General features: G+C 34.5%; 1 protein-coding gene and 1 long non-coding RNA gene across 2 annotated transcripts; both read left to right on the forward strand.

Annotated features, from left to right (window-relative positions):
* The first annotated feature begins 3,428 nt into the window (after positions 1 to 3,428).
* Positions 3,429 to 5,918, forward strand: MORF9 (plastid developmental protein DAG). The gene is made up of 4 exons (XM_078320070.1): positions 3,429 to 3,889; positions 4,660 to 4,757; positions 5,042 to 5,107; positions 5,520 to 5,918. The coding sequence occupies exons 1-4, from the start codon at positions 3,555 to 3,557 to the stop codon at positions 5,669 to 5,671; spliced, it is 651 nt and encodes a 216-aa protein (XP_078176196.1). The 5' UTR covers positions 3,429 to 3,554; the 3' UTR covers positions 5,672 to 5,918.
* Positions 5,919 to 19,764: 13,846 nt separating this feature from the next.
* On the forward strand, positions 19,765 to 21,351 carry LOC144569445 (uncharacterized). The gene is made up of 2 exons (XR_013516062.1): positions 19,765 to 20,471; positions 21,051 to 21,351. It is a non-coding gene; the product is annotated as an uncharacterized LOC144569445 (long non-coding RNA).
* The last annotated feature ends 6,188 nt before the right edge of the window (positions 21,352 to 27,539 follow it).

The following is a 27,539-nucleotide window of genomic DNA, read 5'->3' on the forward strand; positions in this document are numbered from 1 at the left end:
CCCCACCTTTCCAAAAGCAACTCACCTTCCTGTTGTTTGTTTGATTGCTTGATTCCTTGAACCTTAATAATTGACTTATATTTATTCTCCCCAAAGAGGTCCCCATCATATTCCCTAGCTTTCTCTGCTACCATCAGTCCATCACTGTTTTCTTACATTTGGCATGTATTCTTTTCGTTAATAATGGTACTAATAGGTTTACTTCGGTTTGTTCAGTTCGGTTTTTAATCAGTTGATAAGTTTAATCGGTTCGATTTGGTTCTATTTTTGAAAACTGAATTTTTTTTTTATTTGATCATTTTACTTCGATTTGAACCAAACGGAACCGACCATTTGAACACCCCTAATTTAAGTGCGTTGGAAAAATAGACGACAAAAGCTACGACTTTGATGTTTTGCACTTTACATGATTCGGAAGTCTATGGAGCATAATAGGCTTTAGATTATTCATCGGTTCGGTTCAAATTAAATTATAATTGACAAAATAAAATTTTGTTCGGTTTCCAAATATGAAACTTAATCGAACTAAAATGGAATAAGAATTGAATCAAACTGAACGAACAAATCTAAGTAAATTTGGCGGTTGAACCGGAATATAATACTAATCATATAAAAATAAATATAGTTGTTGTTATTTATTTTTTATTTTTTTAAAGATGAATTTAAAAATTTTGTTTGGTTCAGTTTGACCGGTTTTAAACCGAACCAAGCAATATAAATTATGTCATAATGTTTTAATTTTTTTTAATGTTTGATTTGGATGGAGGATGGATTTAAAAATTTCGATCAGTTCATCTAGCTAGTTGTAAAATTTCTAAACTGAATCGAACCGAACTATTAAATCATTTTTAAAAAATTAACCAAACCGATCCATTTGACCATTTAAATCGAACTTTTAAAACCGATTAAACCGGACCCGATAAACACCCTAGTTGGCTTATTATTATCCGGTAAGTCCGTCAAAAGTTTTCTAAAATCTGATACGTTGATACCTTGTTTAATTTTAGGTGTATAATTATTGTATTATATGTTGGATATGTTGGTTAATTAATTTAAGGTGTTTAGAAGTATTTAATCATTCATTTTCATGTCATGTAGTAGTGGGCGGTGGTTGGATTTTTCTTTAGAATTCATAAATAAAAAAAAATTACCAAATCAACTTGATTGTTTTGTTTTTTTATAAAACTATAAGAACCAAGATGCCATTTCGGCCCCCCCCCCTTTTTTTGACCGAATTGTCATTTCGGTCCTAGCCGTTTTCACAGATTTTGAGAAAAAAAATGTTGAAAAATTGTAAAAATACCTGGGACCGAATTGTCATTTCGGTCAAAAAAAAAATTGAGGACCGAAATGGCATTTCAGTTCTTATGTTTTTTATAAAAAAAAAAGTAATCATGTTAGTTTCATAAAAATCTATTTTTTAATTATGGTTTATAAAAAAAAAATTCTGGTGGTTGACTGGTTGTTTAAAATGTGGTGGTAGTGTATTTTCCTATATGCATACATTTTGTATTAGTAATCAAGCAACGAATGCAAATAAAATTTATAAAACCTTGTTATCATTGTTATCTTTTAAAGTAAGAGTAAAATAGATGAGTTCTAATTATTTCCAGCTACGTTCTATGTTTGGATGTACTGAGAATAGCGAGAATAGCACTGTTATGATCCATCCAAACACACTCAATTGCTATTCGGAACAACGAGAATAGTGTTGTTCCGCTATTCCTATAAAAAGTCGGAATAGCAATTGGTGCTATCTCAAAAATTCAATCCCTCCATCGCTATTCTAAATGTTCAATCCAAATAACATTTTCGCTATTCCGAATAGCACCACATCAACACTATTCTCACACTCTTTCAAAAATCACTATTCTCATGTACTATTCTCAAATAGTAGCTATTCTAGAGTGCATCCAAACGTACAATAATTGAACCTTCAGCTTTGTTCAAAATGAGTCCGCATTGTCTGCATTAACTCAAAAGAGCATCTTTTGATTTAATGCATCTCGGCCGTCTGCTTTTAAACAGAGCCAATTCGAACATAGTCTATAATTCAAGGGTCTTTTAATATTTGTGTGAATCTAATTCACATAGATTTTAAAGTGAATCATTTTAAATATATTAACTCAAAAGATTGTTTTTTTAGTTAATGCAGAGAATACGAATTCGTTCAAAACACCGCAAATTGATTTTTCATCTGGCGCTCTTTCTGAAAAGCTGTCATTCACTCAAAAACAATAATAATTTTTTCTTCAGAATCTCAAAATACCATCATAAGAATTTTTTCTTCAGATCATAAGACAATATAATACGTTCATATTTATTAATTATAATGATTATTCGATTAATGATTATTCGAACTATCCACTGACACGAATATTAAAATTAATCATTTTTAATTAATTTGATTAGTAAATTTCGATCCAATTGATTTTTTTTAGAGGAGGGTTCAAATACCTACATTTTTTGTGTCTCTATCATGTCTTCATTTTTAAAATTGTTAATATATTTAAATTTAAATTATAAACGTTAAAATAAAACCATTAGATGTGATCTATGCTACTTTATCTATGTGCTCATAAAAAATACCACATTTTTTTTTTCATTTTTATGTGAATCGATAATTTGAAAAATTAATGTCAAAAAATTATCCACATTAGTACTTTTTACAAGCTCTTAATGACAACCAAAACAAAGTTGAAATGTCATAATTTTTTATGTGTATAGATAAAATGATGTATATCATATTCAAGGATTTTATTTTGACTTTTAAGTTTTAAATTTTGAGCTATCGAATATTTTAAAAATAGAGGCATGATGGAGATAAAAAAATTGCCGAAATTTTTATTAATAAGAAAATAATTAAATAAATATCGATAATGGAGAAAGAAATTGTGTTTTTTCGACATCTAGAAAAAACGTGATAAAACTATCACGATCAGATTAGCGAAAATCTAATTACTCTCTTAACTAAATCGCAAAAAAAAAAATCTTGGCCTTCATAGACTCTGGCTGAGGACTCATAGTCTATCACGGCTAGAGGGAACAGTTTGCTTCAGCCTTCATAGAACAACAAAGTAATTCGGTTTTGTGCCCTCTGGCTGTGATAGACTATGAAGTCCTCTGGCCGTGATAGTTTATGAAGGCCAGAATTATTTTTTTCCGCAGTTTAGTTAGTTTATAATTAGATTACACTAAGCAGGCCGTAATAGTTTCTAATGTCCAGAGGACATTATAAGCAATTACATTTTTCTTACATGTCAAAAAAAAGGCAATTTCCTTCTCTATTATCAATATTTATTTAATTATTTTTATTAATAAAAATTTCGAAAAAAATTGAGGCATTTGAACCGTTTTTTTTTTATTATCCGAAAGAAATAATCTAATATCTAACCATAAATAAAATAAGAAACCCTAAACCCCGAGGCAACGAGGAAAATAATCTTTGAGGCCCCTCTCTCTTGTTTTAACAATAAATATCTCTCTCTCTCTCTCTGCGGTCTCACCTTATCTCCATTCTCCGCTCTCGCTCTTTCTCTTCCGCTTTCGCTACAATGGCTTCGTTAACCGCAGTTTCTTCTCTCCCCCGCCTTAAAACCCTAACCCTAACACACCCCATTTCCAAGCCTCGTTTCTCTATCCTCTCTCTTTCAACCCCTTCTCCAATCACCTCCCCCTTCCTTTCCCTCGTCTCGCGCCGCCCCTCCTCTCTAGTCGGAGCGGGCGGCAACGGCTCCACTGTTACCACCGACGAAAACCAGCCAATTTTCTTACCAGGTTGTGACTATAACCACTGGCTCATTATAATGGAGTTTCCCAAAGATCCCGCTCCAACTAGAGAAGAAATGATCGACACCTACCTTCAAACACTAGCTACTGTTCTTGGCAGGTAAATTGCAGTTTAGTTCCTATAGATCTGTTCCTTTTGCATTTTTTAAATAGGTACTAGCAAACATTCCTGAAAGAACTGCTGCTTTAACTTTCTCCTTTTTGTTTTTCTCTTTTTAGGTCGGTTTGTATACATCTAGTTGCAAATTGACCGCGTCAATGATAAATTGGGTATACTGATACTGAATTGGGTTTAAATATGGCATAATTAAATAATTAGAGGGTTAAGCAAAAATTGAATCAGAATAGGCTTGTTAAGACAATTTAAGTTTCTTTAGGGTTAGTGGGGCTGTGGAGCTGTGGGGCTTAGTGGTATGTGTGTGTGTGTGTGTGTGTTTTGTCTTTTTTATATAATAAAGTAGGGGTTTAAACCGCACCTTTGTTATACTGAACAAAAATGTTGCTCAGTTGAAGGCTAATTCTATTGGCTTGTCTATTTGGTTAAGTTACAGATAGCTTCAGTAGTGTGTAGTTTACCAGTAAAACAGTTTGGTTGTGGCAGCAAGTTGCCTGCTGTGATGTATGGTGCTTGTTAAGTTTTTGCCCAATTCTTTAATTTTTTTTTTCTTATTGAGCCAAGTGAAGTGCTTGTTAGTCTTCTTTGGAGAGAAAATTGCAACTGTCCGTAAAATTTAAATTTGCCTGTATTGCACATGGCTGCTTTTCATAAGAAAATTTATGTTTTGATTGCTTTGTCTTCTTGTTATTTTCAGATTGTTCATTTAACTCAGTTTTAGTCTTGTGCATTACCCTAATTAATTCTTTGTGTAGCATGGAAGAAGCAAAGACGAATATGTATGCATTTAGCACCACCACCTACACTGGTTTCCAATGTACTGTTTCTGAAGAAACATCTGAAAAATTCAAGGGTATGCTTTTTTTTTTTTTCTGATTCACGTTTGTATCATTTAGAATCTGAACACATTTATTTAATGGGGAATTGAGATTTTTTATAATTTGGGCTCAGATGAGTGTTTACTGGTACAATAATCTGGTACAATGGTATCTGACTGAATCCAGAATTTTAGGTGAAATTAAACCTTGAAATGACCCTTGTATGACAAAGCAACAACAGGTTTGAAATGAAAACTACTTATTTGATAAAATTTTAGCCTGAAACTAAGACTCACTCTACCTTTCTTTCTCTCTGCAGGGCTTCCAGGTGTCCTCTGGGTACTTCCTGATTCCTACATTGATGTAAAGAACAAGGACTATGGAGGTTAGCTAACTATGATCATTTTGTTACACAACTATTTATTCTTGTGGCCCTTCTAAACTAAAATGGTGATTTTTCCTAGTTCTTTTTCTTCATTAAGGAATTCCACCCAGCTCATCACCAATGGGTGTGATGCTGCTGCTTGCAAGTACCAACCCTGCTTGTGTCAAGTGTGAACTATGTACAAAATTAAAGCAGGGTTGGCTTGTGAGCAAGCATGGCTTGTGTCCTTTGGTAGGCGAGCAGGGGTTAAAATTCCTTCATGCAACCAAAAACTTTGCCTACCTTTTTTTGGTTTTGAATATCAATCTCTCAGCTGACATTTGCCAGCTGAGACCATATTACTTCTATGGAAGTATACATAGACATATTAGGAGGGCTTTCTAACATTTGTGACTCTCTTTTTATTTTATAGGTGACAAGTACATAAATGGTGAGATCATTCCCTCTACTTATCCTACATACCAGCCCAAGGAGAAGCGACCATCAAAGTACGAGAGTCGAAGGTACGAGAGGCGTAAATCGAACCCGACAGCTCAACGCCGTCCACCAGCACAATCTTCATAAATAAAACATTTATGATCTCCTCCCTTCCCTCTCTTCTCCTCCAAATTTCTCTGTTTTACTAGGAAATTTAGTTAAATTAGCTGTTCTGCTGTTAGGTTCTTATTGAAGTATCGTGCTTGGCTTTGAACTTTTTGCAAGGAGAATACAATCTTATTGCGATTTTTTTATGACATCTCTTTCTGTTGCAAAATAAACATTTGCACTCAATTTCGTATTCTGTATATTGATTTTGTGTTCTCATTGCAAATACCAGCTAGTCTGTTATAGTAGCTGATGCTAAAGGTCTCTTTTAGATAATTTGGTTTGGAAAAAGGATACCAGTAGTACTGGGTTTTTTCTTTTTTTGAATGTCTAGCAGAGACTGCCAGTTTTGATTTCATTAAAATATAGAATGGTACATCCAGTTATCTGTCATGCCCACAGTAGCATGCAGAATAACAACGTGCAAATACGAAATGTACCTATAGCTAGATTATAGTAACCTGCTAAAGCAAGAAATAAAAATGAAAATAAAATAAATAAAACTTTAATCTAACAGCATTAACTTGTCAACAGTACTTGAGCCAATTACTCATTTCTTGTACACATCTGTTCGCCAAGATCTTTGGAGGCAGCCACTCTGCTTCAAAGATGACTCGATTTCTTGTCTTCCATACATGCCAGACTACACATAAATCTAGATAACCACGGTTTATAACTCATTCCACCTTTACACTTAACCATGGCCCAAGACTCTCATATATTCTGTATTGTTAAGGCCGGCTTCATGAGCCTTGTGTTGAGACTGTTGGCTACGTGAAACCACACCTCCACTGTGTAGGGACATAGATAAAACAGGTGTAAACCTGATTCCACTGGGCAATTCGAGCACAAAACACTTTTCTTTTCCACCGGAATACCTCTCCTTCTGAGAACATCACGAGTTAGAACTTTGCCTTCTAGCATTAGGTATGTGAATATACGTACCGTTGGTGGTATCTTACATTTCCATAACCTGGGAAATGGCCATTTGGTCATTCCTCCTCCTGTTAAGATGCCATAGGCCGACCTAGTTGTATACTTGCCCGATTTATCCCATTTCCATTCCATTGTATCCATCTCTTGATTGAACTGAATCTGTTGCAAAATTGGCCTATTTGGTTCTAAGTATGACTGTATAGGCCATGCTTGCCTTAAAGAAAATTTCCTTTGCTTGATTGTGCCATCAGCCTGTAATGCTCTAGGTTCATCTAACCATACATCGAACCAATATGAGATTCTGTTGCCATTTCCTATGTGCCAAGTTATCGACCAGCTAAATAGCTGCCTTAAATTCAGTAATTGTTTCCAAAAGAAGGAACCATTAATCAACAAAACCAGTGCATTGTTTGGATTTTCCCCTCTAGATCTTAGCCTTGCTACAGTGATCGCCCAGAGACCAAATGAATCATTGTAGGCTTTCCACCACCACTGCAAAAGAAGCGCTACATTCATGATATTTAAATTCAGAACTCCCAATTCTCCCCATTTCTTCGGGATGGTCACAGCTGTCCAGTTTGTGAGCGAGAAGCTTGTATTTAGATTGTCTGTTTTTCCCCATAGGAAATTCCTCCTCATACGATCTATGCGGTTTATTACCCATTGCGGCAACCTAAAGCATGTCATGAAATAAATAGGAATAGATGATAAGACCGAGCGCACCAATTCTAGCCGGCCACCTCTTGATATTAGTTTGCCCTTCCAACCACTTAGTCTCTTTTCTATCTTCTCTATTAGTGGCATGAACTGGTCTCTTGTTGGTTTATGTATTGTCAAGGGCATCCCCAAGTATTTTATTGGGAACTGTGCCCGTTTACATCCCAAAATCTGCTCAATCCACTTAGTTAGCGGCATGGACACATTAATCGGCACAAATAGGCTCTTTTGTAGTTCACCTTCAAGCCAGAGATGCTTGCAAATAATCTAATCACCATTTTAAGGGTAACTAAGGTAGTTACATTGGCTGCTGCAATCACTGCCGTATCATCGGCATATTGGAATGCCAAAATCGATTCCTCTGTTTTTTTGTGAAATTGTGGCTGTCAATATAGTGTTAGAGAATCTCACCATTTGCTGAAAGGAGTCTACTGCCAAGTTAAATAACATTGGTGACAATGGGTCACCTTGACGAAGTCCACTCTTGTGATGTATGAAATCAGATGGAACCCCATTAATCACCACTCTTGATTCTGCCGTGGTAAGTATTGTTTCAATCCATGCCACCCACTTCCTTGGAAACCCCCATGTTCTTAAAACATTTGTTAGGAATTCCCATTCTATAGTACCAAACGCTTTTGCCAGATCAATACGCAAGAAGACAGCTGCATTCTTTGTTGATGCCGTGTGTTGTAGAACCTCTCGTGTTGCCACGAAATTATCACAGATCTGCCTACCGGAAATAAAAGCAGTCTGTTGTGGTGATATGATGTCAGGCAACACTCTTCGCAGCCGATTTACCAGAATTTTAGAGATTAGCTTCGGCACCAAATTTATTACACTGATTGGACGGTAGTCTCCAACCGCACTCGGTGTTTCACATTTCGGAATCATAATTACATCTGCTCGATTGAACTTTGTTAAGTCCAGCCTATGATTATAGAAGTCCATGATCATTTCAATAATCCCTGTTTTTAAACTTGGCCAATATGTCTGAAGGAATTTGTTGGGGAGACCATCGGGTCCTGAGGATTTATTTTTAGCAAGTTGAAAAACCGCCATCTCAATTTCATCCACCAGGTCCTCTTCAAATGGGTACAACGCCTTTAAGTCCACTTTCTTGACCTGTCCAGTTGAACCCAGCGATGAACGGAGCTGGTTGAGAAATGCCTGTTGAATTTGACCTGGATCTGTAACAGTGACCCCATCTTGCTCCAATACCAAAATCATGTTTCTTCTTGTCCTTGCTGATGCACTAACATGAAAAAACCGTGTGTTGCGATCTCCTAACTTTAGCCAGTTCTATTTTGATCTTTGCCGCCAACGCTCTTCCAGGTTATTGGCAATCTCGTATGCTCTTTCTTTGATCCGACATCTTAATTTAAATTCATGACTTGCAAAGGGACGACGCTCCTCTATTCTGTCAAAGAATAAGGTTGCTTCTTTGCATTTTATGAGTTGTTTTTCCATGAGATTAAAATCTCTGTGATGCCAAATTCTCAAGGCCCTGTGTAATATTTCTGTTTTGAGATGAAACTGTGATAGGCTACCTTGAAGGTGGTTGACTGAATCCCATAGTTGTTGCACCATTAATCTTGGCTGTTTATATTTCAACCAAAAGGTCTCAAATCTGAATTTTCTAGGAGTTGGCGCAATATTCTTGCATGTTAAGAGTAGGGGTGCATGATCTGAAACCATCATTCCAAGGGTCTCCACCATAATAATCGGATATATAGCAGACCAATCAGTTGAGGTGAACATGCGGTCAAGTTTAGAAAATGAAGGCATCGGTCTCTTATTGGACCAAGTGTAGGAACAGTTTTTGATCGGGATATCCACTAGACCTGTTAAGGAAATGAAGTCATTAAACATATCCATTAACGGATCTCCCCTGTAGTCTCCGGATCGGTCTATCATCCATCTCACGAGGTTGAAGTCCCCTGCTATGATCCATGGTAGTTCCACCCTTTGTAGCAAACTGTTAAGCTCTTGAATAAATTCTGGCTTCTCATTTTCAACGCTAGGACCGTAACCGTGGTCACCATAATTCTTGAACCCGTGTTCATTTGTTTTAACACAACAGAGAGTGTGTGCCTTGTCGAAAAACTTGATTGCAGCTCAAAAATCTTCTTCCAAGCTATAATTACTCCCCCTTGGTGCCAATGAAGTAATTATAAGCACAATTTTGATTAAAAAAAGTTGGTAAAAAACGACCAACATAACTTAAACCACATTCATTTAATTTTGTTTCTTGAAACATTCAAACATCACATCGCGATTCCCTTACTACATTACGGACTACATTACATTTATCCGGGCATCCAAGACCCCTACAATTCCAAGACAAGATTTTGATTTTTTTTGCTAACATTAAAAAATAAATGACAACTAACAGAGATACTCAACCACAAGAGTCTTAACAATTACTGTAACTCTTCTTCTGATCCGATTTCGTCTTCCGGATCCGGATCAAAGACACTCTGATCAATGCCTTCTGTGTCTAAGTCAGCCCCAGTCGCCTGCGCCTGAGCTCTCTCCATATTATCCTCATAGAGTGCCTCCTTTACATCCTGCTGTGTAAGCCCACAACCTTCTCCAATTTGTTGACAAAACACTTTTTCTATTATGACCTGGAAGTACCCTGTTGGGTCCAATTTAATGTGTGTTGGGTTAGAGCCACTGCTCGGGCCACCTTCTTCATGCATTCCCTGGAGATCGGTTTGTAAAGAGTTGGGTTGGTCCCTTAATTTTCGTTTCTGGGAGACTTGAGCCTCATATTCTTGCTGGGCTTGAGCCACTTCTGCCTGTTTCAACAATTCCTCTTTTTTTTTCTGTAGCTGGGCTTGGGCCGTGTGGATTTCTTCTAGGGTTATTAAATTTTTGGTTTCCTTACCCTTTCGGCGCAGAACCCCTTCTCCAATTTCTACTCCGATCCTCTGTGACCAAGGTTCTAAATAGCGATTATAGCGGCATAGCGGGGAGACCAAAAAAAAAAGCTATTGCGAATAGCGTAGCTATAGCGGAAGCTATCACACATAGCGATTTTCCCTTTTCAAACTTTATATTCTATATTTATACTAATTATCAACATAATCAATATTAGAGAATTGATGTAACAACTAAATGACAACTAATCTAAGTCTATACTTTTTTATCAATTACGCAAATAAGAATAAAAAAAATCTAAAAAGTAACATTATTTAATAGTTTATATTTCATGGTATTACATATTATAATAGACAAAGAGTAATTAATTTTATAAGGTAAATGAAGTCAATATACATATTTAAACATTTTATAATTATAATAATAATTAAAATCAGCTTTCAATTGAAACGAAAGATAATAATTTTACAAACGAATACTATAAAAAGAGTAATCAAAATGAATAATTAGTATTTGAATATTTCTCGATATATAATGATAGAATAAATCACAAATAAAAATAGAAGCATATAATTTGGTTTAGTATACTTATCGTAGAAGACCATGTAGCATTAGAAATAAGAATAGAAGTACAGAAGTCTATATAAATTGCAAAAAAAAAACATGTAGCATAGCGGTAGCTATAGCGGGTCTCATATAGCGGTAATAGCGGTCAGCTATTATAGCTATAGCGGTCGTAGCTGAGTTAGCGCAATTTTATCTCATAGCTTAGCGTTTATGGTTCGGAAAAGCTATAGCGTAGCTATAGCGCCGCTATAGCTAGCTATTTAGAAGCCTGTCTGTGACCGATGCATGGTCTGTTGCGTGTGGCGTGGCTTGAAGGTAGTGGATGTTTGACCCGCTACCCACTTATGCTTTGTTATCATCCCAGATCTTCCTCTCCCTCTGTTCACGTGTCCTCTGAACCTATTCTGTTGTGAGGTGTTCATTGGCAGAGCCATAGCCGCTTTAGCAGACCTTTTGTGCTCATTTTGTCCCGGTTTGGAACAACTTCCGATTGTTTGTTTTCCCTTATCAACGCGCTGACCCATGTGCACAGTAGGTTGCGCTATTCCTTGATCTGTCTGAGCCAAAAAAATATGTAGATGACTGCACGGAATCCCCTTAGAATCATATAGTACATGTTTTTCTAATTCTGGACCCTGTAAAAGGTCTCCCTCTTCTCCCTTATCAAAGCTTTGGGGTTTGTTGTCTTGTTGAGGCGTGACAGGCTCTCGTCCCCAGGAGGATCCGCTGCGAAAGGAGTTACCGTTGCATGGTCTGATTCAGATCTTGTGTGACCATCGGGCGTTACCTTCTGTGACACGGTAGGTGTTGTCTCTATGGCGCTACTCGCTATACCAGACTGATCGTTAGTTGCTTGGTCTGAGGGATTTTCTGTGGCAAATACCAGTTCGTTGAGCACCTCCATTGATACTTCACCGGAATTCCCTGGCTCAGCTAGCAAGGCTCGGACCTCTGGTGGTATCTGTTCTATGCTTAGTCCTTGGCAAAGTTCCTTCAGAACTCTCTTGGAGCAGGACACCAAGTCATCACTTTCATGTCGTTGTGAGCTTGCTATTGACATGATGACTTCTTCCTCTGTTGCATGTGGTTGAGGTGGCTCTGGTGGTCTTGTGAGTTTTTGATGTGCTAATGGAAAATCAGCAGCTTGGTATAAAGAACCTTTCTCCCAGTGAATTACATCAATCTCAACGGGATACTCTAAACCTCCTGCCACCATGGTGATTGACAAGGGTAGGCGGGCTAAATCATCAGTTGCTAACGCTAAATGCCAAGTTGAGCTATCAGAATCATGCTCAGAGGTTACCGAGCCCAAGTAAACACCATACTTGGACATGGTTTTTGCAACGTACTGTTCTCTTCTCATGTGCATGGGAACCCCGATTAGGTCAAGTAAGATTTTAAATCTCGGCATTCGCACATTCGCATCATCTAGAACCGACCATTGTCGGAATTCAAAGCCTTGGTCCCATAACCAGCACGGGAGCTTCTTAACAAATGTTTCAATTGCAAGACCTTTAGGAAGGTTTAGCAAGAACCTTTCCCCGGAGAGCTTAGTGACTCTAAGCTCTTCCTCTCTTACTAAACCGGTCTGAATTGCTATAGCCACAATCTCATGAACCTTCATCATGAGGACCGCTTCCTTGCCATAGATAACAACTGAATGATTGAGTTTAGAAATTTCTTGGAAGAAGAGATCATCCCTCTCAATGAAACAAACATCAGATTTTGGTCTGTTATCCGGCATTGTAGGTTTGGGAGGTGGTTTAGAACTGGCCAGAAGTCCATCAAAAGACGGTTCAGACTGCTGAGGCTTGGGTGGTTGTTTTGACGGTTGAAACGGTGGGGCTGTCGGGTTGAGCACTGAAGCTGTGCATGTCCTTGCTATATGGTCATCCGCCCATCATTTGTCGCATTTGCGGGGGTTACGGCACTTGGCAGCCGCGTGGCCGAGCCTGCAGCAGTTAAAGCATCGTCGGTGCCACTCCGGGTAAGTTGGCAGTGGAGGAAAGCGAAGCTTAGTGGGACTATGAGGCGAATAGTAGTACTGTGGGGAAGGTGGGGTTATGGGGGTGTTTGGGCGTGAGTTGGGTGGGCTTGATCCAGTTGAGTTGAGAGAGCCAATAGGGCCGCCGGATGATGAACCACCAGAGTAGTTTCCTTTCACAACCTGAGAGTAGGTTAGTTCTTTGGGGTAGGAAATGTATGACTTCACCTTATCTATTTCGTCGTTGGAGGGAGTGCGCCAGTTGTCGGGGAATCTTCGGCGCCTTTGCACGACCTGCCATGCTCCTTGAGAGTCGCCCGCCATTTTTCGACAGCAGTTTGTAGTACTGGGTTTGAGAGATATCTTTGTTTGTTCGTCAAAATTATCGTCTTTACAAGTTAATCAATGATTTGCTAGCCGAATTCCTTTTTTCATTGCTTTCTAATTTTCTTTGGTCTACTAAAAAAATCTTGTTGAAATTTGGGTGATTTGATTCAATGTTATGTTCATGTGAAAATATGGCTCAACCGAGTTTGTACTGAGCTAAATAAACAGCGTCTTAAAATTTGGACTGATACTTTTGAAAAATGTATGTGATTATTGGTTGAGAATTTTCAGAGAATAAAAAGAGGGCCTGGATTTTTAAATGTTTGAAGAAAAATTTATAATATGCTATTTAATGTGTTTCGATATGCGCTAATAGTAACAAATTATCAGCCTTGTGAGTTATGAATATGAAGACAATATCTTTTTTTTTTTTGATTGAAAATTCGTAGATAGTTTTATTAATAAAAAAGTTACAAAGTAGCTGTTATATGAGATTATACAGCTAGTGTCTGTAAAGATAATACAACTAAACAAAACAAAAAATGCATAGGGGTATGTGTATCATGTGAACGTAAATTGATAATCCTTGCTTGATTAGAATGATAGAAGTCTAGTGATAGTAGCAAATTGATTTGCTATTATTATTAAGGAGTTTTTTTTTTTTTGTTTTATACATGACAATATCGATTTGCTATTATTATTGAGGAGTGTTTTTATGTAAATTTAGCCCATTCGATGCGGATACAGGGTTCGATTTGGATTTAGAAAAAGTTGGATTACAGACGAAATTATAAGTATTTCGGCCTAGAAAAGGGAGACACCTCAACTTAAAAGTTAAAACAGATGCTGTACAAATTTGAAATTTTAATCCGCATTTCATAGCTGGGCCTTGACAGGTGGACCAGCCGATTCCTGACCCAGTCATAACTGGGCCTGGACCTGACCTTTTATCAGATAGCAGATAACAATTTAGTTTAGTAATTAAGCTCTTCATTGGATTGGATGAGGGGTTTTTAAAATGACTCGTGTAAGTGTCTTATATTTTTTATCTCTGTTTTTGAAGCCTAAACAGTCGATCTGAATCAATCAACATGATTTTTTGAAAATATTTTACTATTTTATTTTACCGAATTCTTTTTAGTTATCACCCTAATAAATCAGAATTAAAGAAACACTACTTTTTAGTCAAAATATAATTATTACCACCCACGCGCTCTCAGTCCGTACATCAAATTAGGGTGGTGCGCGCACTAGAGAAGTGCATCGTCCGAAGGCGCACCAGCCCAATTTGGTGCACAGACTGAGGGTGCGTAGATGGTAAGATGTTAAATTTGGTTGAATGGGTGGTGTTTGTTTAATTCGAATTTATTACTGTGGTAACTAAAAAAATTAGTTTATTTTAGATAGGTACAAAATTATTGTTTTCAGATTGATCAGTTTAGATTGACTGTTTAGATTTTGAAAATAAATATGAAAAATATGAGGCAATGAGATATAAAAGAGGCATTTTAGCCCCCTCATTCAATTTAGTAAGCACTTCTTATGGGTGGGAATGATGAACTAGTTAGGTAACCACCTCATGCTTTGCACTTCTACTGCAATAATTAATTGAATTGGGAAAATATTTTACTTGTCCATCAAAAACCCAACTATGAATCTGAACGTTTCCTCCGCAGTCCCTTGAAAGTATCGCCTGGCGAATTGAAGGCGATATTTTGAGAGTTGACAAAGCTCCTCTGCTCTCCACCCTTCGCCCTCCTTTCTTCTATTCCGTTCGGTCCACTTTACCTTACTCAATCCGAGCAGTGCTTCCATTATGGATCTGGCCACCGCTCCGCATCGCTACTCTCTCGTCTCGCTTACTGGATTCAGATGGAGGTGCTTTAAATTCGTTCCACCTACCTCATATGTAGTATCTACTATCTATACACATAAATAAGGTGCATGTTATGGTTGATGGCAGTGATGTGTTTGTAGTAATGTGATCTTCTTCCTTCTTCTCTTCGTCCTCTTCGTTCTCCTCTGCTTCGATCTTTCTTTGTCCTCGCTGTATCATCTGACACAAACCTCATCTGAGCATGAAGGCTCTCCTAGATTTCCATGTCTTGCTTTGATTTCAACAACACTGTTTTGTGCTAACGACAAAAAATTATGCAACCTCACAATCTACCAATCTGAGCACGAGCACAGAAAATCATGCAGGCTCAATATATATCTACCGATCTGAGCACAAAAACCCTTGGTTTTGCTTTTATTTTTTGATTTTTCTTGTCTACTTTTGTAAATGAGTTCAGTTGTAATATTTAATGTACTAGTACAAAATTATGTGTAATTGGTTTGTCATAATTAATGAAAATACTTATGGGTTTTAAACCAAAAAAAAAAAAAACCCAACTATGAATCAATTCTTACTTGTTTGTGTATTCATTTTTAACATGTTTCCATACAGATATACAAACAAATAACTATTACAAAATTGATTCCTTACACAATTTTTTTTTGGACAAATAGGATTAATATGCATCTTTTGCTCAATTTTCCAATTTTCCTTATGCAAGATGATCATCTACGGGATTGAAATGTGAACCCTAATGTGTCAATTTCAGTAATTAATCCCCAATTAAATGATAATTTGCAGTAGTAGATGGTACTGGTAACTGTTGCTATCAATATGGTATTATGGTGGCCAGGATATCTTTATCCAAAAATTCAAGTTCTGAAACTTGAAATCGGAATCGGAATCAAAATAAGATATTTGATTGTGGAATCGGAATCGAATAAATCGGCTGAAATCAGAAGAATCAGATCGGAAATTCGGATTTTTTTTGACAGAAACTTGTTTTGAAGCCAAATTATAGAAATAAATTGGTAAAAAAAATAATTTGTAAGAAAACTACGTAGGCTCAAATAATCCACCAATTATATAATATAATATAACCATTACAAATAGAATACACTTTCAATGCAAACTAGCTATAAATTTATGCATAAAAAAATTATATTAGCAGCATAAATTCAGTGCACGATTATCTTAACAAGATATATATATATGTATGTTTTTTTTTTATAGTTCAAATTATGTTTACATTTTTTTTGTGTAATTTGAAATTATATATCAACAAAGTGTCAAGAAAAAAACGTAAAATAACTGAAGGACTCGGCCTGATTCGGGCTTGACTCGTTAAACATAATTTGCTTTTTTTTTTTTTATAATCTGAAATCATAGATCAACAAGTGTTAGGAAAAAAACGTAAAACAACTGAAGGACTCGGCCTGACTCAGCCTAACTCGGACTAATTCGGCCTGAAAATCGGATAACTCGACCGAGTCAAACAGCTCAATCAAATTTTGATGAAAAAATCGCATGAGTGCGAGAGTGAAACTCGGATTAGACCCGACTGATACAGAGTTAACTCAGCCAAGTCAACTCGGACTCGGCCGAGTTTCCAAACCATGCATAAATCGTCAAGAATTATTCTACATAATCCAAACAGATTCCCCACAAAACTTATGATAAAATATCGCTGGGACCAATGGCAAACTGAAAAAAAAAAAAAAAAAAAAACTGTTATCAGTTTCCTGATTCTAGAATCTTTTCATATATCTTTCTCTTTCACCTTTTTAGGGTTTTTTTTTTTTCCGCCTTCCACAGCTTTATCCCTTCCGGCCCGCATTTTAATTTGTTGTTGTAGCCATGATGGTGGTATATGAATTACATGTGAGTTGGTAATCTCTGATTTTTGTAAATGTGTTAAAGTTTTTAACTGATGCTATTTGAACTCCATTATTTAATTATTTTTAAAATTTGAGCGAGGCAGAGAGAAAATTCTGAGATCTTGCTATCATGCTGCTGAAAGCCTGAAACTTTATTTTTCATATATCAAATTATTTATTTCTCTAGATCTAAGTATCTAACACAGTTAGTGGCTAATAAATAATTATTAATAATAATAAAACAAATAATGATTAAGCATTCTAATGGCATCCTCTGTGTGAAGTATAAACCCTAAGTTTCATCCAAGGGGCGAACCAGTTTGTCCTTGGCTTTCTGTTTGTTTGGTACCAGAATTTTATTTTGTGATAACAATAGCTTACAAAAAAATCTACAACATTCTAATTAGTATACTATTCATAACTACTCAGAAAATTAATTCTAGCTGATATTGATGTTCTATGAATATTAATTAAGCATTATAATTATTCAGAATCCGATTACCGACGTCGGTATGCGCCACATAGTACAACGACACAGTTTCAGGGAACAAACTGAGAGAGACAGTATGATCAATCTGGCACAACATTTAGATCATTAGATGCCTAGTGTACCAATTGCTGCCAAGCATAGACTTTTCATGTGCTTTTAAAGCCCTCTTAAAACGTTGTACTATAGAAAAGAAAATCAAGAGGCTCAAAATGAGATCTGATCATGCATGAGAGCGGCTTCACAGGAGAAAAACTAGAGATCAGAGAGAGAACCCATTTTTTGAGGGAATCCAGAGCATTTACATAGCATTAAATGCATTTTAGCAAGCTGTTCTTTCCTTCGGGTAATAAACAATGATTGATTACAGCCACATTTTTTATCTGGTAGAATCGATATTTTGTAAGTTAGATGAGATTCTAAATCACTCGAAAGATGTACACGTTTTGTATCTGATTAGTCAGCAGAATCTTGTGCTTGTTATTTTTTTCTTTTTCCCCCCCTGATATGCGGATCTGTATCCTCTCAACACAATTGATAAGGACGGCTCAGATTTAGTTTCATCCGGTTCTTGCTCGGGATGGCTGAGGGGACAGTATTATTTGTGCTTTGAGATTCGTGTCAAGTTAAAAAGAACAATTTTGAACCATCCGATTCAATTGTACTCAGTCTGGTAACCTGAGAGGATGTGAATTCCTGATATGCTACCACTAAAAATAGAGGGTTGATAAATTGTTATATCACTTGATAGTTTTATTTAAAACTTTTATAAGAACGATGCATGATATTAGTATAATTAATTTGATTGATATATTAATGGCGCCCATCAAGGGGGCATGTAAAAGAAATATTATTAGTAGCAATTTAATTAGCATTTATCTCCATGACAAAGACATGGGGAGAAGAACACTTAGAGCAGGATGCAAAGTGCACCACTTGAAGAAAGCTGCTTCATCTGGACTCTTGTTTCGGTGGAAACTAGAAAGTGCTATAGCTTCTAATTTTCATGCATATATAACGAAAGAGTTTAATTGCTCTGAAACTCGGTATTTTTGGGCATGACTGTCCCTAGTGGTCAACAGGTCAAGTACACTGTATTTAAATTCATTTTCATGTAATCGTATTTGAATTTGGTATCTATTTTAGATATATACCAGATAAAGTATGATTAATTTCTATGAAATCGATGGTAATACTTCTACTTAAAAAGAAGAAGAAGAAGAAGAAGTCATTGTAGTATAACCTATGCAGTTAGAGGTGGATCCATGTAGTCCAAGAGGGTAGCTGTCTCTCCTGGATTTCGAATTTTAGTAAAGATCTAGATGTTTCAGTCGATTTTGTTCTCCTCTGAATTTATTTTTGTCCCTCTCTGAATTTTTGATTTGTAATTCGGGTTAAATTTAGAGTTAAAACTAAAATAAATTTCTTGAATTATGATTGGTAATTATATGAGGAGGGATCGAGTTACAACAATTTTGAGTTACAACAAAGTTATCACAACAATTTTTTACATTTTCAAAGTCCAAATCGTCGATCCAAACCGTTCAACATGATCTCAATAATAAAATGTGCTTGAAGATCAAATTTTACATTTTTTGGAATTTTTTTTACTATTTATTACGCATTTTCCAAAAACTAGTCAATTTCAGACCATTGAATTTTGTACCCATCTTAATAAATAGTAAAAAAATTCCAAAAAAATATAAAATTTGATCTGGAAACACATTTTATTGTGGAGATCATGTTGAATGGTTTGGATCGACTATTTGGACTTTGAAAATATAGAAAATGATTGTGTTAACTTTGTTGTAACTCGATCCCTCCTCTTATAATTATAGGTTAGAAGATCAGAAATTACCAGTCAGAGTATTGAAAAATATAAGTTAAAGCATTGTTTTTAATAAAGTACCTAATTAATCAACCGGTTTAAATCCAATTCGATATTTTTTTGTCTCTCCTAACGAAAATTCTAGGTCCGTCTCTGTATGCAGGGGCGGATCCAAAGTAGACTAGGGGGGTTTCGAGCTTTAGTGGTGATCTATAGGTACCGATCGACTTTGCCCCTTCTTGAAATTTTTTTTGCCCTTCTGGATGTTTGATTTGTAATTCGAGTTAAATTTAGTGTTAAAATCAAAATAAATTTCTTGAATTACGATTGATAATTAAAATTATAAGTTAAAGAATAAAAAATTATAAGTCAAAGTATTGGAAAATATAAGTCAAAGCATTGTATTTTTTTTATTGAATACCTAATTAGTTAATGAATTAAATCCGATAAGCTATTTAAATCTGATTCGATAATCCTGCCCTGCCGACGAAAATCCTGAGTGCTCCCCTGTTTGCATGCAGCTCTTCTACTAGAAAAAAAAAGAAAAGAAAAAAACAATAGAGCAACATATAATTAAGTGCATGGTCCACACTCCACACAAAAAAATATCCATTTGGAAAAGAAAATCTAAGAATGAATCATCAATCATTTCAACATCAAATCTAAATGCCCTTACATCGAAGTAACAGCGTTCATGCCAGCGTGGCAGAAGATATATACATCCAGTGACATCGACTAAATGTCGCGTCACATTTGCTGTTGCGACACAATCCACATAAAACCAGTTGTTCCGAAAATACCCCCGCTGATGCCATTCACTCCGGGGCATCTTGGTAATTTTCATTACTCATTTACCTTCTATAAAATCCTAACCAAAGACTATGCAGAATTCTCACGAAAGAATAAAAGAGAGAGAGAGAGAGAGCTTCGAAATACATCAAAATTAATAAAAACAATCGTTCTATTACAAACTAGCTCTAGCTATAGGAAACCAAACTAAAAAGCTAAAGCACTATTTGCTTCCACTGATATCTAACCTCATGAGAATTTTTGAGATGGTGCAATGCGGTTGCCGTGCTGCTCAGCCCGAGGACGTATTGTTAGCCACTCGACCAGCTGTACAGGAGGCTCCATCATCTGATACGGGCAGGTATAGGGGGAAGAGGCACCGACGAGTGGGACCCGGAAAGATGTTTTCTGGACATTGGCGACCTTCACTTGGCGATATTTTAGAGGATGCGGATCATCAAGCCAGAAAGTGCGGTTCGACAGTTCGCAACTCCACTAAGCGGACAGGTCGAGGGGTGGTGCAATCAAGAACTGAAGATTTTAGGTAAAACATCTATATGATTGTTATATGAGTGAGTCTATGGTACTATGCATATTACGATTTGGTCCGTAATACGGATCAATATTTTTATTTTTAAAATCTTATCGGTCGATCTGAACTGTTCAACATAATTTTTATATGAATATGTACTTACATACCGAATTTTATATTTTTTTAGAATATTTTTTACTATTTTTTAAGATAGGTAGAAAATTACTGTTTTTGGATGGTTCAGAATTATCAAATCAAGTAATTTTCTACCTATCTTAAAAAATAGTAAAAAAAATTTTAAAAAATATAAAATTTGGTCTGCAATTACATATTCACATAGGGATTATGTTGAACTATATCTTCGGATTGACCATTAGAATTTTGAGAACAAAAATATTGATCCGTATTACGGACCAACCCATGATATGCATGGTATCATAGACTCACTCTTGTTATATTAACTAAAAGAATATTAAAAAGTCTCTTATTTTTTTTTTTAAAAAAAAATTCCTTTTTCCAAATAATAATTAAGAAGTTATGATCACAATTAATAATATCTTTATATACATTGATCTGTAATTACACATGCAGGGAAATGGAAGTTCCTACTGCATATACACCTACTGCTTTCCTGTTCTAATAAGTACCTTGCACTTGAGATCAGATCAGATGCTGCTGATGGTGTTTCCTCAAAAAAAAAAAAAAGATGCTGCTGATGGTGTCAGTCGGTCATAGCTATCCTATTTTCCTTTGTATATATTTCACCGGACGATGTACGTGTATTATTATCTGTACATTCTCTCAAATTTGGTAGGAAACTATATATATATAAGGTACATAGATTGTAAAAACATGCAATCAATATGTATATGGATATATATGGTTGATCTGATTTTGTTTTTCTTATTTATAATTTCAAGTTTGTTTGTATATAATATATATAGAGAGAGAGTTGGGCTACGTACGTACGGTACTTCGCGAAGTAAAGCGAGTGTTTTACTTCGCGTCTATATCTTCAATTTTAAAGTTTAAAACATCGTTCCGAACAGTTCAAGGTTATCTCCATATTAAATTGTATTTGGAGACCAAATTTTACAAATTTTGAAAAAAATTTACTATTTTTTTTTAGAATTTTTGAAAATCACTATTTTTCAGAAAATTCTGGACCATCAAGAAAAGCTATTTTAAAAAATTCTAACAAAAATAGTAAAATTTTTTCCAAAAAATATAAAATTTCGTCTCCAAGAACAATTTAATATGGATATCAACTTGAACGGTTTGGATCAACGTTTTGAACTTTAAAATCGTAAAATATGAGTGTGAAGTAAAATACTCATTTTATTTCGCGAAGCACGTAGCCCAACTCTCTCTCTCTCTCTCTCTATCTATATATATATAGGGAGAGAGAGAGAATATATACAATCAAATTAGGCTAGCATGTATCGCCTCGAAAGCCTATCAAATAGGTTTCAAACGAAGAATTCGAACCAATGAAATATATCTACTTCACAAGTTAATTATGCTTTTACATACAAAGTTTATACATTTTTGAATTCATTTTGTACAAAGTTAAGCGGTCAAAAATAATAATTTATAAATTAATTTTAAATGTATTCATGTTTAACCACTTCACCCCTTCGTGACTTTATTCTAAATTAATAAATTTAAATATTTTAAAATTTATATGTAAACCCATCACTTTTAAATAGAGTAGCTTCAACAGTATAGATTTGTAAACCTATAAAATAAATTTTAGAAGCTATAACACATGTCACTATACTATTGATCGCATGCCAATCAAACTCTGGCATATACAAATATGGTGTTTTTTTTTTTTTTTTACCAAAAGACCCGTAGGTCGTACAAATATGGTGTTAGTAGAACTAGGGTGTTCTTAAGTTCACCAAGCCTTTTGGTGAATTCAAATCTAAAACCCATCAAATCGGCTTCAAATTACAAATTCAAACCATTAAGATCTATCTATCTTACGAATAATCTGTCTACATGTGAAAATTTTAAACATTCAAATTAATTTAGTATAAAATCAAGCAGTCAAAATTAGAAGCTTAATAAATTAATTTTTTGAACATTTTTTGACCGCTTGACTTTATAATAAATTAATTCAAATGTTTAAAATTTTCACATGTAGACACATCACTCGTAAGGTATGTGAGTTTCAACAGTTCGGATTCATCATTTGAAGCCGATTTGACATGTTTTAGACTTGAGTTCACCAAGAGACTTGGTGAACTTAAGAACACTCTAGTTCTACTCGCTGGTAATTAATACTTTGGTGTTATATTGACATATATATTGATTTTAAGCCATGAAGCCATAAGCCAAGTTTATATATATATATATATATAGAGAGAGAGAGAGAGAGAGAGGTGGGCTACGGTGAGTTGTGAAGTAAAGCGACTATTTTACTTCACGCTCATATTTTGCGATTTTAAGTTCAAAATGTCAATCCGAACCGTTAATCTTGTTCTCCATATTGAAATGTGCTTGGAGACCAAATTTTACATTTTTTGGAATTTTTTTACTATTTATTAAGCAATTTTGAAAGTCGCTGATCTGATGATCCAGAAAATTTTTACTGTTTTTTACTGTTCACAGCAAAACAGCAATTTTCAAAAATGCTTAATAAATAGTAAAAAATTCCAAAAAATGTAAAATTTGGTCTCCAATCACATTTCAATATGGATTAAATATCTAACGGTTCGAATCGGTCGTTTGGACTTTCAAAATAAAAATACGGCGTGAAGTAGAAACGCGTTTTAATTCGCAACTCACCGTAGCCCACCTCATATATATATATATATATATATATCTATGCCACGTAATGAAGCTATGTTTTGAAACACAATCAGATATAACAAGGAAAAATATATGGTCACTGGATGCAAGACCTCGTGTTGTTTTGTACATTTTTCTAGTCATTTAATTTGTGATTTCACTTTTTAAAATATAAGGTTAAAATTATAACAATGCCGAAAAAAAATATATAATAAGATTTGAATAATGTGCATATATTTAGTAATTAGTTCTGTAACATAGAATTTGGAACACTTGCCTTGGTAAATATTTCAAATTAAGAGTATCTATTTTTTTTTTAGGAAAGGAAAGGGTTAATTAAGTACCCAAGGAGTTTTTATAAATTTCAGTAAATATTAAATTTTGAGCATGCGACCTGTCACAAACGCTGAATAATTTAGCGTTATAGCTTGCAAAAAACAGTTGCTTATTGGTAATATTTTGTGTTTGCATATATAATTATATATTCTGCGTTTGATTATATATATATTTTTTATGAAATTGATTATTCAATAAGAATAATAATTACAATATAAAGTAAACTAACAATAAGTAAAGAAGAGAATTATAAAATACACAATGATGATGTCAAAGTACATCATAAAGGATGAAAATATATCACTTCAAAGTACATAATATAAAATGGGATGACATGAAAAAATATATTCTCGCCTCTCGCAGCGTGCTCTCAAGTCTCAACCATAGTCACACAATTTGTGAATTAAATCTGAATAATTCATTTTTTTTTGCTCTTTTGCAGGACTGAGATCTCTAGTCCGGATAATTCCGAATCATTTCCGAATTATACACAAATTATTTTCAAATTATAAATTTTTGATCTCATCGAACCGAACTGAATAATTCATTTGTCACTATGCTCTCAACGGCTAAGGCAAAAATACTGAATTATTTCGCATTTTTCTCCATGCAAAACGTGGAATAAGGAATAATTCCGCATTTGTTGTATGAAGTTAATTTTTTTTTTTTATGTTACGAATAAAAAAATCAGTTAAACTTTTCTCTGGACACTATTGCTTATTGATTTGTTCAGAGATACTCTAAAACTAGTTTAGTATTATTTTTTAACACTGATTATATATATATATATATATATATATATATAGAGTTAGGCTGGGGTGCTATGGATAGCATAGTGGCCTCTATGCTACGGCTCAATATTTGAGTTTTCAAAATCCAAACGGTCGATCCGAACCATTCATCTTATTCTCCATATTAATATCTGCTTGGAGACCAAATTTTATAATTTTCTGAATTTTTTTACTATTTATTAAGCCACTTTGAAAATCACTAATCCAACGGTTTTACTGTTTTGTGCAGCCACCGTTGGATCAACAATTTTGTAAAATACTTAATAAATAGTAAAAAAATTCAGAAAAATGTAAAATTTGGTCTCCAAGCAGATATTAATATGGAGAATAAGATGAACGGTTCGGATCGACCGTTTGGATTTTGAAAACTCGAATATTGAGCCGTAGCATAGAGGCCACTATGCTATCCATAGCACCCCAGCCTAACTCATATATATATATATTGTAATGTCGACCTAGGTACTCGAAAATATATGTTTGTCAGTCTCATAACCTAGAGAAACTAAGATGAAATTAATATAAGCATATCCACCATATATAAAAATTGTTTTTGTCAAGTTGGAGAGGAAGAGAATAGTTGAATTGTGCTGTTGTCGCTATTGGGCGTTATGGGCTTCGGCCCATATTGGTGTGTTGTTGTCGCTATTGGGCGTTATGGGCTTCGGCCCATATTGGTTTGTTTTATAAATCCGTAAAAGAAGAGTCCAAGTAAAATTGGGTAAGTCTGAACAGTTGGCGGATGTATCCCGTGTAACGGTAACGGACTAACGGTTCTTTTTGTGGTGCTAATTATCAATCAATTATCGCCTTCTGAATTCTGATGTGTAATTATTATCGTTAAAGGCAAAAGGACCTACCTAATGTGTAATTATTATCTTCTCATTTAAGCTCTAACTACATAAGCAGCAGCACATTAAAATTGAATTGTTAAATTTCTAATTGTTAGATAATAACTAACGAGTGAGTCTATGGTACTATGCATAGTACGGATCAATATCTTCGTTTTGAAAATTATAACGGTCGATCCAAACCATTCAAGATGATTTTAATATGAATATATAGTTGCAGACTAAATTTTACATATTTTAGAATGTTTTAATTATTTTTTAAGATAGGTAGAAAATCACTCTTTTTGGATGGTCCCGAATTTTTAGATTAAGTGATTTTCTACCCATCTTAAAAAATAGTAAAAAAATTCTAAAAAATGTGAAATTCGGTATGCAAATACATATTCATATGGAAACTATGTTGAACGGTTCAGAGCGACCGTTAGAATTTTTAAAACGAAAATATTGATCCGTAGTACGGACCCATCTGTGCTATGCATAGTACCATAGACTCACTCATAACTAACTACACCAAATTCAATTAAAAGAAAAGCTAATTTAACATGCTATCCTAAAACTAAAAGATGCAAATAATTTTGCCCAAAATGTATTGGAAGAAAATTTTAGAATATGTGTATCAAAAGTTCATAGCATGTGCAAAGCTCTACATATAAAGAAAAACTAGAAATAAAAAAATATATTAAAAGCTTGTGGAATCAATAAAAGAGCCGAATCAGAGCCTATATTTAAATTTTGAGCGGAAATCATAGCTCCCTTTTTTGTACTTCACAATTTTATACTTTGTGAATCTCTACTTTTTGTTCCTTTAGATTGATTATCACGTGTCTAATTCATCTTTAGATAATGCATTGTCGGCTCAAATAAGACAACGACTCAACGACTTTAGCATTTTTGATATCTTGCACGAATTTTGACAAAATCCTGACGGTTACGTCTCACTTGATGATCACGTATATAATCAGAGTTTATATATATTTAACTTTTCAACGGTGCTTCAGTGGATGAATACTAATTAAAATCAATGAATGCAACAAGAATTTTACATTCAATTTTAAATCAAATAATTAAGATGTATAATAAAAACCAACATCTGAGTATATATATATTATGACTAACAAGCTGAATATAAAGACCAATATATTGAATAATAAAGCAAACATTTTTTTTAAGTTCCTTGGACCATCATTTAAGAGCTCATAAAAAAACCGCCACGAATTTGTCAGAAATTATACAACACAGAAAAGATTATTGTTTACGTGTTGACGAGTCAAATTATATAATAAGAATAATAGTAATATATAACAATAATATTTTGGGGTGGAGAGAGATAGAAAACAAGGACTAAGTTCTTCCATAAAAAAAAAAAAAATCATTTTTTCTTTTTAAAACTTTATTAAAGGAAAAATAAATAGCAATATAACTGACGAGTCAAACTATTTAATAAAAATAGAGGGATCCATTTATATCTTTTTTTTAATGACATCGGATTACACTTTACATTTTCAAACTTTTCAAAATCTTCTGTAGTAATACATAGATATTTAAAATATGTTAAGTGACTTGACTTCCAACACATATTTTAAAAAGAAATACGTACCTTAATTAAAACTGCGGTAAAACGATAAAGTTTTAATTACATACAAAAAACAAATCTTCTAATATTTTTGCAATAGTAAATATTTGTGTATAGAGAGTATAGACTCTGCCAAAGTGCATTAGCATATTGGGTGAAGCTGCATTTAAAGTCAGATCTAAACCGTCTAATCTGTATCAAAATTCGTACAAACACTCGTGAAATTGTCAATATCCATCATCGATTCATTGACTCTTTTGTCTTTCTTGTAAATTTGATTCACTGATTTGTTAATTTGCTCTAGCCTCTAGGTGTAGTTAGCAGGGTGCTCAACTAATCCAACTGCTGCGCAAATTGATTGTAAAAGAGAAATTGATTATGTGAGCTGGTACTGCAATGTCACAAGATGCCAAAAACTTGTCAATAATCAAAAGATCATCTTTATCTGTAATGCTTCGTATTTTTCATATCTCATTATACCTCATATTTTATATTTTTATTTTTAAAGTCCAAACGGTTAATCCGAACCGCTTAACATAATATTTATATTAAAATATGCATGGAGATGAAATTTTATATTTTTTGAAATTTTTTTTTTACTATTTTTTAAGATAAGCACAAAATCACTGTTTTTGGACTGTTCAAAAAACAGTGATTTTCTATTCATCTTAAAAAATAGTAAACAATTTTCAAAAATTATAAAATTTCATCCCTAACCATATTTTAATATGGATAT

This window comes from Carex rostrata, chromosome 18, assembly GCF_964058835.1.
Source record: "Carex rostrata chromosome 18, lpCarRost1.2, whole genome shotgun sequence".
NCBI classification, from domain to species: Eukaryota; Viridiplantae; Streptophyta; class Magnoliopsida; order Poales; family Cyperaceae; genus Carex; species Carex rostrata.